General features: G+C 41.0%; 1 protein-coding gene across 1 annotated transcript; it reads left to right on the top strand.

Moving 5' to 3' along the window:
* Positions 1-2,751: 2,751 nt before the first annotated feature.
* LOC122084756 lies at positions 2,752-12,912 on the top strand. Its single transcript, XM_042653193.1, has 2 exons — positions 2,752-3,157; positions 12,407-12,912. Exons 1-2 carry the CDS (start codon positions 2,752-2,754, stop codon positions 12,910-12,912), a joined length of 912 nt encoding a protein of 303 aa, XP_042509127.1.
* The last annotated feature ends 552 nt before the right edge of the window (positions 12,913-13,464 follow it).

The raw sequence follows: 13,464 nt of genomic DNA, 5'->3' as shown, positions 1-13,464 counted from the left end.
CACGATTGTTTGGATGAAAAGGGTGGGATAACTATGGAATAGTTGTCAGAGATACAGAGAATCCTGTCGGAGGCTTGTTTCTTCCGCCCCTTCCATTTCAAAGTCCCACCGATTTGGTGGGACTTTTGTGGGAAAGACAAGTGAAAGGCGATCTTGGTGGAAGACGATCTCTCTAATGTCTCCTTCCTCAACTCAGTTTCTTCTCTCTCAGCAAAGGTAAAACCTAGAAGGGTTTTTATTTCTTGAAGAATCGACTGCCCCTTCTTCAGAGAACAAAGATCTTAGAGCAGGTTTTTCTTGGGAGACTCAAATAATAATGGCTGAGAATATTTTGGTGATCGGTGCTCAAGAGATTGGACATGATCCAGGGGGAGGAAGACCGCCAGATAGAGGGAGGCAACTTCGCATAATTGATTTCTGGAAGCCGCAACCGAAGGCTGCATCAGAGCTGGCCTTTGATTTTGTCCCAGGAGGTAATAAGGACGATAATAGAAGAGAGAAGGGAAGACCAGAGGTAGTGACGAAGACCTACTTTACGGTGGTGGGTCGGTCTCTGTCGATGCGGAGAACTTGAAGAGCCAATATACGCTGGATCACACACTAAGATAGTAATCCTGCAAGATGCATATGAGGAGAGATTAGAAAAGTTCAAATTTTCCCTGATAGGTTGAGCCAATTTCAGGTTTCTATCTTTGAATGATGTTCGGAAAGAGGCAAAGGAGGGATGGAATTTGAAGGGAAGGATTACCTTATCGCCGATGGGAAAGGGATTCATTCTTTTTCAGTTTGAATTAGAAGTGGATATGGCTACTGTTTGGAGAAGAAACATGATAAAAGTTATAGGTTAGTTCATCCGCTTTCAACGATGGAAACCAGACTTTGACGTCTATATGGTGAACAATCCAACCAAACTATTGTGGATCCGATTTCCAGATCTCCCTTTGGAGTACTGGCATGAGAAGATATTATTGACAATGTCCAAGGGGGCGGGAAGACCAGTGGCACTGGATAGACGCACCAGATTAGCGAAGATGGGTAATTTTGTGCATGTTCAGGTAGAGACTGTGATTAGGGCCAAAAGGGTGGAGGAGATTCAAGTAGAAAGGAAGCAACTAGGATCGAGAGAGGTTTTTTGGTTTAAACAAATGATTTTTATGGACATTGTTTGGCCAAATGTGAATTTGCAAAAAATTTGGTCATATGTTATTCCAATGTAGGGAGAAGAAGGAGGCTGACACTCGTGGCATGGAGAACATGGACCGAGACAAAGGGGTGGCAGCCATGGAGAACGATGGTGGTGCTGGGCAGAGATCAAACGCAGATGGTGGTGGATTGGATGAAGGATTTCTTTCCAACTTGGAAAGAAATCATTCTCAATCAAGAATTCCCTCTATGTAAAATAATATCTCACCTAAGGAAGGTATGCAGGGGCAGGGAGATATCACAATTCTCCTTCGTCTTGAGAAGGCGCCTAGTATGGAAATATATTCTCAAAAGATTGGAAACCCCAACGATTTCGATGAGGCTAAGGTGGAGTCTTCAAACGAGTCAGTCTATGGGCAAGAAAATGGGGTGGACATGGATCCCTATTCCGTTCCAAGAGATGAATCTGAAATGCAGCAACGAAGACAGAATTTTTACAATGAAAAGGAGGACGGGATGCATAGTATCTGGGGCACTAGAATAGGGTCGTAGCAAAGCGAACCTCTGGTTGATAATGTTCATACCCATCAGTAATACTTAAATGGGGCGATGATTGTGTATCATGAAGATGTGGCAGAGGTGGATAGAGTATGTCGTGAGATGGAAAAAAAGACAACAGAAGTGGAAGAATACCATTCCTCATGAGCAGGCTTCCAGAAAGTCTAACAGATTTGCGCTTTTAAAAAAGTGATTATGAAGATCATGTTTTGGAATATTAGAGGCATGAAAAAGAAGGCTGCTAGATTGGCCTTAGGAAATTTGGTGAGGATGCATTCGCTGGAGATAGTTTGTTTAGCTGAACCGATGCTAGAGGTTCAAAACTTCCCAAAGAGATTTTTTAATAAGCTAGGCTTTGATGCAGACCTTATTCATAATGAGAGATCGGACAAGGTGCCAAACCTTTGGATTGTTTGGAGAAGGTGCATGACTAAGCCACATGGAATAACATTCTCAGACCAGCACATTTCAATGAGTGTTTGGTGGCAGAACACTCACTTTGCTTTGTCTTTTGTTCATGCCAACTACTTCAGGGCTGCTAGAAGAGAGCTGTGGACTAATTTAGTTGCTTTGAATCCTGGTCAGGTTGTGCCCTGGTTGGTGGCTGGTGACTTTAACGCCACTATGTTGGCGCACGAAAAAAGAGGTCCTGGCACCTTCAATATGGGCTTTGCCGCTAAGTTTGGAGCGATGATCGATGGGTGTTCTCTTATTCAAATCCCTTCATAGAGTCGTAAGTTTACCTAGACAAATAATAGAAGAAAAAGGTAACATTATGGCGAAGCTGGATAGAAGTTTATGCATAGATGATTGGTTCTCTCAGTTTCAAGATTGTCAGGAAAAGGGCTCTCCATGGGAGTGTCCGATCACTCGACGCTAAAGGTAGTGTCTGAGGCTTCGATAAAGCCTTTAAACTGCCCATTTCAGTTCCAATGATCTTGGGATGATCATGAAAATTTTTAAAAAATTGTGAAAGATTCATGGGATGATTGGATTAGTGGATCAACCCTTTATGTGTTTAGTCAGAAAATTAAAAGACTAAAAATTACGATGAAGGAGTGGGCTAGAGAAACTTTTCCCAATGTGAATCTTGAAAAGGAGGAGGTGCTAAAGGGGCTTGAGGAGATCCAACAGGAAATAGAGGAGAATGGGATGAATGATCAGGTCTTCGTTCGTGAGGCTGATGCGAAAACTAGATACCTTAAGGCGTTGGAGGGATACGAAAAATTTTGGGCTGAAAAAGCTCGGATTAAATGGAGATTACAGGGCGATAGAAGTTCAAAATTTTTTCATGTGGCGGTGAAGGTTAGAAGACTGAAAAATACTATAAGGAGCTTGAAAACTGGAGATGGGAAGCTCATTACTAAGAAGATGCAACTGGAGGAGTTCGTGAAGAGTTATTATGAGAATTTTCTCAAAAGATCCCCTACTGTTGAGCACATGGATATGCTGAAATGTATTCCGTATGTGTTGTTAGACATAGATAGATGAAGAATGGACTCACTGCCATCCAATGAGGAGAACAAAAGGGCGATTTGGGATCTCGATCTTGAGAGCTCTCCGGGCTCGGATGGATTTCTAGATACATTTTACAGAGCTTGTTGGGAGATTATCTCTGTTGACATTTGTAATTCTATGAAGGGATTTTTCGGTAGAGGTAGTATACTCTATGGGTTAAAAAGCAACTTTCTAGTGCTTATTCCTAAGGTTGAGCGGGCGAACTCCTTAGAAAAATTCAGACCATTATGTATGGGAAACTTTTTTCTGTAAAATTGTTTCTAAAATCATGGCCATGAGACTCTAAGTTGTGATGTTTAGACTAATTTTTGAGGAGCAAGGGGCATTCCAGAAGGGTAAAATTATTCACTCCAATATAACTCTGGCTTCAAAGTTAGCTAATATGATGTTCTCGGCGACCAAAGGGGGTGCTATGGGGGTGAAGATAGACATTCAGAAGGCCTATGATACTGTTGCTTAGGACTTCATCTTCCAGGTGTTGAGAAAGTTTGGGTTCTCAGAGAAATGGATTTCTTGGGTGTTTTAGTTGCTGGTCTCTGTGAAGATTTCCATTCTTCTCAATGGGGGCCCAATAGGGTACTTCGGCATGGAGAGGGGTCTGAGACAAGGGGATCCTATCTCCCCAATGTTATTTATATTGGCTGAAGAGGTCCTATGTAGGGGTTTAAACAAGTTAGTGGAAGAGAAGAAATTGAAGCCAATCTAGGGTCCTCGAGGAGTGATCACTCCAGCTCATAGCCTATTTGCGGATGACATCTTCATTTTTGCCAATGTGTCAATCAAATCTGTGAGGAATCTAAAAAATTTCCTTTTCAGGTACTAGGAATTCTCTGGGCAGTGCATCAACTTGGAGAAGAGTAAACTGTTTATGGGTTTGGTCTCTCCCCAAAGAAAAAGGGCTATTGCTGATGAGTTGGGGATTCCTCTCTGTACTTTTCCTATAAGGTATTTAGGGGTGAAAATTTTTAGAGCTAGAGTGAAAAGAGATACCGTAATGCCTATTATGGATCGAGTGAAAGATCGGCTGGCAGGGTGGAAGGGTAAATGCTTTCCTTGACTGTTAGAGTGGAATTGGTGAGATCGATAATTATGAATATGCCTACTCATAGTTTCGCGGTGTATTGGTGGCCATCGTCATTAATTTCAACTCTGGAAAGGTGGATGCAAAATTTTGTTTGGTTGGGAGAGATTGACACTGGTAAAAAAATTGTCATTAATTGGGACCAATGCTGTAAACCCAAGGAGGAAGGGGGTTTAGGTCTGAGAAGATTGAGGGACATTAATAAAGCTATGCTCTATAAGACTGTATGGAGAATTAAGCATGAGAATTCTCTAGTTAGTAGATTCTTAAGAGCTAGATTTCTTAATAAGTAGGTGCAGCCTAAGAAAGGATACAGAAAGTCTTCCATATGGCCTGGCATAAGGAAGATGTGGAATTTTATTTCCTCAAAAGAAAGATGGGTGGTAGGTGATGGCCATTACATAAATTTTTGGAAGGATATTTGGGTGGGCTCTGCTGCGCTGGAAGAGGGTGTGGATGGCGTAGATTGTTCGTTATTTGATAGGAAAGTGGACAGGTTCATTGCAAATCATAAATGGAATCCCAGTGGTGAATTCTATTTTTATGAAAAATATTTTTTATGTTGTCTTGCAGATTAAAATCCCAACTTATATCTATTACAACTGTACCCTAATCCGGTCTAATTTGAACCGTTGTGATAGGCCTTGGATCGAAGATCGGAAGTATGATCGGATTTTGACTTGTGGCTACACATTACCGAAGGGGTAGAGATGACCCCACATGTTCGTGCATTGCATGCCTATCTAACTAGAGGGGATTCATACCTTCCGATCCCAGATGGTAAGTGACCCAACTCCCCACACTTGATTTCTGGCACGCATCATAACTGCCAAAAAGCCTTGGGCATGTTCGAGGGTAACCACCCGTGCGAGACCAACCATGGGACAGTAAGCTGTCTTGACCACCGAAAACAAGACACCGAAAGCAGCCTAGGCATGAATCAGGTGCCTATTTCTGGTGGGTCCACAGGCTGCTGTCAAGGTTCCGATGCTCGTGGGTCCCCCCACTCGCATCGTAAATGGTTCCAGATGATCCTAAATCATCCTCCACACCTTCCTCTTAATGTGAACATCTTATGGACCTAAATGTGAGGGTTCTCGTGCCCTGAAACTCATTTTAACCCGATTGGTTCAAAAGAGGTCCAAACCAAACAGACCCTAAGGCCCAACTTAAGTTATAAGTTAGGAAATGAGGATTCATTTCCTTATTTCCCTTGTTCCCAATGTAGGAGAGGAGAAAAGAGGAGAGGAAGGAAGAAGAAGAGGGTTGGAGGCCTACCTTGGTGCCGGCTGCCACCTTGTTGCCAGAATCGTTGCCAGAGGCAAGTACAACCTCCTATGCCACTCTCTCTCTTCATTTTGACCTAGACAAAGCTAGGTATAGATAGAATCTTTGTGTACACACCATGTTAAGTTGTAGGATTGATGTTTTACCCTCCTGGTGTTGTTGCGAGCTCGAACCAAGCCAGGTGAGCTCCAGCAACATGTAATGCCAAAAGACCAACTAGTGTTTCGATCATTTGATTGACGTATCTCCCAAACGGATCAGTGGAATTGGGATTTTCTTGAGTTAAAATGATGCTAGGAATATCTCCTACAAACTCCATGAAACAAATCCTGGCAATGAGGCCCGAGTCGAAAAGCCCCATATTATTGGACTGCCCTGTACCTCCACCGAAAACAGCCCACTGGATCCACTGGGTCTGCTTCCGGTGGCATATTTCCTGTGGACATGGAGCCTTATGTGCTCTCTGTCACCTCCACCAAAAACAGGTCTGATATTTTCGTGGAAATGCCTTGTTTTTTGTGGTTTTTTCCAATGATATTACTGTCATTGGGAGACAGTGTCTGTACACTTTGGAGGTGACCTGTGTGGGTCCCTCCCGACGTTTCTGATACGTATTGATGTATGATTCCATTTGTGTCTAGGACAGTGACGCACACGTGCCCCGAAGTCAGAATTGATTTGATTGATCGGTGGCCTTACTTGAACCCTAAACCAAACAAAGATCAACAAGGTGAGGGATGGACTATGTTTAATTTTTTTTAAATGTTTATTAATTATTTAATTGCTCACATGCTTTGAATTATATGTTTAATTGAAATTGTCATTTTACGATCATGATATGAATTGTATGGAAATGAATGATGGGATTCAGTGTGGCTGAGGTGGTATCGGTACCATGATCTCCTTGTGTTTCGATGGGTGTGTGTGTGTGTGAGATGGAATCTAGCGTGGCTGAGGTGGTATCGGTGTCGTGATTGCCGTATGCATGTTGCATTCATGCATTGATTATATGCATTAGAGTTAGTTGTAGTCGCAGGTTATACTTTGTGGCCAAGGTCTCACTGGTATCATGTACCCCAGGACTACAATTAGAAATGGATATGCTTCATGGTTGAGGTCTTGCCAGTGTTGCGTAGTCTATACTCGACTGTTATTTGTATGCTAGATTAGGTAAACGGTCTCAGGTTACACTTTGTGGCCAAGGTCTCTCTGATATCGTGTACCCGGGACTGTATTTGGAGATGGATTACACTTTATGGTCGAGGTCTCTCTGGTATCGTGTAATCCATACTAACTGTATCATTATGAAGGCATGCAGTGTACATGTGGTTAGGTATCACTCCCTATGCTATGTACCCTTACCAACAGGGGTTGAGGTGTTGGATAACCTATTATGGTATGTTTTATGAGCCTTTTCGAAGTGCCACTTCCACGGTATGATGTGATTGTTGCTGGAAGCGGGAACCTGTCTAGTGTGGCTGATGTGTTACTAGTGTCGTGATTGCCAGGAGGGGGTTATCAGGGGTTTGCTGGGTGACCCATGGATGCATACGGGGACCAACAGGCTTCTAATCACGGCTAGGGTTTGTATCGTTGCGTAGTCAATGTCGTTTCTGAGATGAGGGATACAGCTTAATGCACCGTAGTAGCATTACTAGACTTAATTTGTATTGTTAGGTGGATAATAAACAAATGAACTGCATCACGAGCATCATGGACTATGTGTTTAATTTTCTAAATCATGCATCATAAATTATTACTGCTATGATCTTGCTTGGATGTTCTTGCCCCACCCCTCACTGAGTGAGTTGGAAAGCTCACGCCACATATACACCCCTTTTTAGATGATGATACAAGTACTGTGGTGCCAATGGTGGGTGACCCGGTATCTTTTGGGTCGGAGTATGGTGTGAGCGACTGGTAGATGCCAGAAGTAGAGGAGCATAATCGGGACTGTACTTATGTCGCACCGTGTGATTGTACATCATCTTTCGATACTTTTGGATATAGCTGTGGATTGTATATTTTCTTGAGATTATATTATATGTCATGGATGAATGTAACAGAATAACTTGATAATTGCCATTATATTACCATTAGATGTTTTTCCATTTTATTTATAATTTCGCTACTATACTCTGATTCCGCCGCTTATGTTGGTTTGTGTTGTGAGGTTGTGAAAATGTTAAGGTACTGCTATCAGAGATCCTGGTATATTGGTAAGATATGTATATGTCTTACTCACATCGTCGGTATTTCTGATGGTAAGTTGGGTCTGCCAGGAGTGGGGTGTGACAATATCTGCGAGGATTGGTGTGTCTGGAGCCTTTCTTATGATGGAAACTTTAATCTGAGATTGGCATGAGAGGAAATTAGAGAAAAGAAGCCAATAGCCCCTAGGCATTGTTAATTTGGTGTAAAAAGCAGCAACCTAGGGTCTCGTCTCTAGCGTGGAGGGTAATCCATAGAAAGATTCCTATAGATGACTTGGTGAAGAAGAAGGCAATGCCCCTTGCTTCAAGATGTGCCCTATGTGTGGCGGAAGAAGAAACAATCCATCATGTATTTTTGACATGCTCATTTTCCAGGGACATATGGAGTTCTCTATGTGCTTGCTTTAATGTCACTTGGTGCCCTCAAGGCTCGTTGTTGGAGCTCGCTTAGTGGTGGAAAAGAATATTAAAATTGCAAGCTATAAGGAGGCTTGGTGCATAAGTTTTGGTATCATTCTGGATCATCTCTGGAGAGAAAGAAATTCCAGAATTTATGAGGGTGTCGAGCGGATGGCCAAATACTTCTCTTATGGTGATGGAAGATATTAGAAGGAATGAACCTAGGATGAAGGGAGAGGTAAACACTTGGGCAGATTTGATGTGTTGTAGACATCTAGGTCTATCTATTCAACTTGCTAGTCGCAGAGGTAACCTAGAGGTTTGTTGGTGCAAGCCCCCTGTTAATTGGGTAAAATTGAACTTTGATGGGAGTTCTCTGGGAAATCCCAATCGGGCTGGAGAGGGAGGAATTTTTCGGAACCATCTTGGTACTATCATGGGGTCATATAAAAATTTCATGGGTGTGATAGGTGTATTTGAAGCAGAACATTGGCTATGGACATCCAGTTCTTATGGGTGGAATCAGATTCGAGTGCGGTGGTTATTCTAATTCAGCAATGGAAGGTCCCATGGTTTGCTCTGCAAAGATGGATGTATCTTCAACCGTACCTTAGAAGTGCAACTTGGAAAATCACTCATATACATAGAGAAGGAAATGCGGTGGCTGATTTCTTGGCTAGAGATGCGGCAAACAGTGGAGTCTTGGCTAATGATGTAATGTTCCCGACCAACATTGGGGATATTCTCTCTAGAGATGCTGACTGAGCTTTAGATTTTTTTAATGCCTTCCCTTCCTTCCTGCTGATGGCGATGGCGATGCCGAAGGTGGGAAGTTAGGGAAGGGGTTTGGTTTTGTGTTTCCTTGATGCTGTTTGGATGTTTCTTTTTCCTTCTATTTGGATTCAATGAAATAAATTTAGCAAAAAAAAAAAAAAATATTGAAATCATAAAATGAAGCCTATCATCCAATCATTCATTTAATTATCCCACTAGTTTTGTATAGTGAACAAGGAAATTAATGGAAGAATTATTACAATTTACAAATCAAAATTTCTATTTATAACCTAATATTCAATGATTTGTAACAATTCCTCTTACAAAAAAAAAAAAAAATCTCACTAATATTGTAAAAAATGGATAGTCAATTCACCTATTTGTAATCTCATAATCATTTACTTTTTTATCGGTTTCATTCGGTTTGGTTTCAGTTTGGTTATTGATTGGTTCGGTTGAAATCCGGTCCCAACATACCTCAGTCTAAAACCATCCAATAAGGATCGGTTTGATTCTAATCGGGTCGGTTTTATTGGTTTGGGCTAGGTTTTGACACCCCTATGCCCAACCCTGCCGGACCAAGTCACATTCCCACTACATTGCAAATAAGTCTATAAATTATAAGGGTTGTAAATAATTGTCTTATGATCTGTTTTCAATATTGGTAAAAATCCTCCTGTTGCTCAACTAACGACTTTTTATAGGATTTACTCTTTTGTAGACATTCTCATCAGATTTTCTTACTATTATTTTTGAGAAAACAAACCTACCAGTCTGGCGTTCCCATGTCCACACAGGTCGGCACAGAAGACCACACTGACTCCTTCAACATGTATTGAAGACGCTACCACGGACCAACTCATTGGCCCATGCACCAGCGTAGGAGCTACAGGGTCGGGTAGAGTTCCTTTGTTCAATATTTATTTTCTCTCTTCTCCATGATTATACTGGGGCCATAGTGATAATACATGTGATGCCCAAGAATACGGCAAGTACCAGACCCGCCTGGGAGATCGGTGAGATTTTCCCACTAAGAATACGGCAAGTACCAGGGGGTTTGAAAAATCGATGGGGGTGTACAAGCTTTAATCCCACATCGCCTAGAGGGAGATTTTTGGGTTAGTTGATAACCTCTAACCTCCTTAACATGGCATAACGTGTTTTAAAGCCTTGAGGCCTATGGCCAAAAAAGACAATATTGTCTAAAGTTAATAGAACTGAGGCGTTACAATACCATCCTATGTGCTGCCATTGATATCACATAGGAGAATTGTCATACACCCATAACATGGAAACACCTCCACAAAAACAATGTAAATATATTCAACCTTAAAATTTTTGAACTTCGAACTTCTTACAAACCTTTGTATCACTTTTCAGCAAAAAAAAAAAAGTACCACAAGCTAGAAGAATAGTATATTGAATGGAATGAATGGACTATATAATTTGAGTATCAACCATAGGGGTTCTGACTTTTTATGTAAGCCTAAAAATTATAGAATCCAGTAGACAAGATATCTGGATCCGCATAAAGACATATTTCATGATGAGTTGAAAGATCAGATACTTATCTAAGATGGCCTCTTTTTTTCTTTTCTTATCTTTTGTGTGTGTGTGGGGGGGGGGGTGTTTGAGAACGCAGGTACATTTGAAAGAGTACTTAATGCGTATTGTCCCAATCATCACAAATGGAATCTATTGTGTTCCATTACAAACTCTTTAGAACTTTGATTAAATATTTTTAAATTAAAGGTAAACCAATTAAAATATACCCCTTGGATCATGTTAGATTATAGAAGTACCATTTTATTTTACGCTTTTGAAATGTAAGAAGAAGCTGAACTTTATTAATGGGCTCTAGTCTCTAGGTGGCTGAGGAGGTGCATGTAGTGATTTGAGGAAAGGGAAATTGAGAGAATATGGTTCTGGAGTATGATGAGAATTTGTATAAATCTAGAGACCGCCCAAGGGCATCTTTAGGTAGATTGTGGGATTTTTTTTTGTTTGGGAAGGACAATAGGGAGATTTTAGAGAGGAATTTTGAGGAGAAGGAAGGACATACAGAAAGCTGCGATGAAGATGAAGGGTGATAAATTGCCATAGCCTGCTTAAGGAGGATGTGATTGTAATTACAAATGAGTTTCTTAAGAAAGGAAAGCGGAATATGGTGGTCAATTCTTCTTATATCAAATTGATTGTGAAGAAGAAGGAAACAGAATAGTCGGATATGACTATAGACCCATTAGTTTACATTTGTTTACTGTATAGTCTTTATAGGGTAGCAAATATCGCCAAGAAAACTAAGAAAAGGCAGTAAGTGCTTATCAAGGTGATTAATTCAAGACCAAAAAAATCTTTCTATTTGTTTGGAAATGTTTATTCAAAATATGAAGTGGTGGTGGGAGTATACTAGTTGGTTTTAGAAAATGGACATGGGAAAAGTTTTTTCATCACATTGCATGAATTCTTAGGAAGTTGGTTGGTACATGCATGGGGTGACCGCATCTAGCTACTTATCATGAGGGAACAAAATTTGGTTGCTACCCGGGTTGTAGTTACTTGGTTGTTACCCATGTTGCAGCTATTTAGCTGCAACCCGTGCTCGCAGCAAAACATATAGAATCTCAAAGGATATTTTTGGAAAATGTTAAAGTCTAGAAGGATATTTGTAAATTCAAAGGGGAAGTTAATTATTTCATTTATTTGGCTACAAGCAAGGGTTGCAACAATATCTGGTTTGAAAATTGCAAGAGAGATGGGAATCATGCACTTATTGATTGAAAGCGATTCAGTAGTTATGGTCTTACTCATATATAATTGGAAAATCCCTTAGATTAGGCTACAGAGACGGATGAGTTTGATCCCGTATTTGCAGTCGTTGATCTGAAAAATAACCCACTATCTTCGTGAAGCAAATCCAAGTTGTAGACTTCCTAGCTAAGTCAGCTACAAAATTTGAATTATCATCTCCAATCTCTTCTCGGCCTTTGTTGGTTGAAACGGGTTTGGAATTAGATAGTCAAGGTCGCCTTAGAAACCGTTTCAAATAATGAAGTATTTTTTGTTGGGATTTGGTTTCAGGTGCGATTTCTATTTAGGGGGGGCCATGTGGCGGCAGTTCTAGACCGGAGTTTCTGTAATGAGAAATGGCTAGATGCCTTCAAGAATATCGTGCAACGTGTTCTGGTGAGCTCGGTCTCTGACCATGCGCCTTTGTTTATTGTCTCTAATTCAATTCCAAAACCAAAAAATGCTCTCTTTCGTTTTCTTGGTTTTTGGATGGAGCACAATAATTTTAAAAAAGTGGTGGAGGAGGTATGGAAGGTGCATGTTGGGAGCAATCCAATTCTTGCTTTTGCTAAAAAATTGAGGTGTGTTAAGGAGAAATTGAAGATATAGGCTAGGGACTCTTTTTCTAATCTGAATGATGAAGTGGATAAAGCTGTGTTAGAACTAAAGAAGATTCAAGACATGATCGAAGAGTTAGGTATGTCAGATGAGCTTTTTGTTAAAGAGGAGGATACAAAAACCACCTTACTCTTGGCAAACAAGATGCATGAGAAGTTATGGGCCGAGAAGGCTAAGCAGAGGTGGATGAAGAGTGATGATTGTAATTCGAAGTTTTTCCATCTGTCTGTGAAGCTGAGAAGAGCCAAAAATCAGATTACTTCCCTTAAAAGGGAGAATGGTTCTTGGGTCTCGAATCAGCAAGAAATCGCTAATCACATCTCAAACTATTTTCAGAAGTTTCATGAGGCCTTTGAGGTAGTTGTGCATCAAGAATTATTGGGCTGTATCCCCAGTATGCTAGCTGATTCTGATATTACTACTTTGGATTCAATCCCAAGTAGGGAAGAAATTAAACAGGTAGTGTGGGATTTAGATCCAGAGAGTTCCCCTGGTCTTGATGGGTTTCCAGGAAAAATTTTCAGGAAATGATGGGAGGTTGTGGAGGTGGATTTTACAAGGTAGTTACTTCTTTCTTCCTTGAAGGTAGGCTGCCTAATGGAATTAACAATTGTTTCATCACTTTAATTCCAAAAGTTGAGGGAGCTTGGTCTTTGGATAAATTTCGTCCCATATGCATGGGTAATTTTTGTTGCAAGGTCCTGTCGAAGATTCTATCGTCCGGGCTCATGGGTGTGAAGCCAAGGCTGGTTTTTGAGGATCAGGGTGCATCTAGGAAGGAAAAATTATTTCTACAAATATTAGTCTAGCTTCTGAGTTAGCGAACTTGATGCACTCGGCTGTGAGGGGTGGTGGAATGGGGCTGAAGCTGGATATTCAGAAGGCCTATGATTCTTTGTCTTGGGACTTTCTCTTTGCTACCCTGAGAATGTTTGGTTCTTCATCCAAGTGGATTTCCTGGATTCATCATTTATTAATCTCTTCTAGAGTGCCTGTTTTCGTTAATAGAGGACATGTGGGATTTTTTGGTGTTGGTAGAGGATTGCGGCAAGGTGATTCAATCTCCCCCTTTCTCTTCATCTT

Source organism: Macadamia integrifolia, chromosome 7, assembly GCF_013358625.1.
Source record: "Macadamia integrifolia cultivar HAES 741 chromosome 7, SCU_Mint_v3, whole genome shotgun sequence".
NCBI lineage: Eukaryota > Viridiplantae > Streptophyta > Magnoliopsida > Proteales > Proteaceae > Macadamia > Macadamia integrifolia.
The sequence above is the reverse complement of the archived record's forward strand: the minus strand, read 5'-3'. Positions and strand labels throughout refer to the sequence as shown.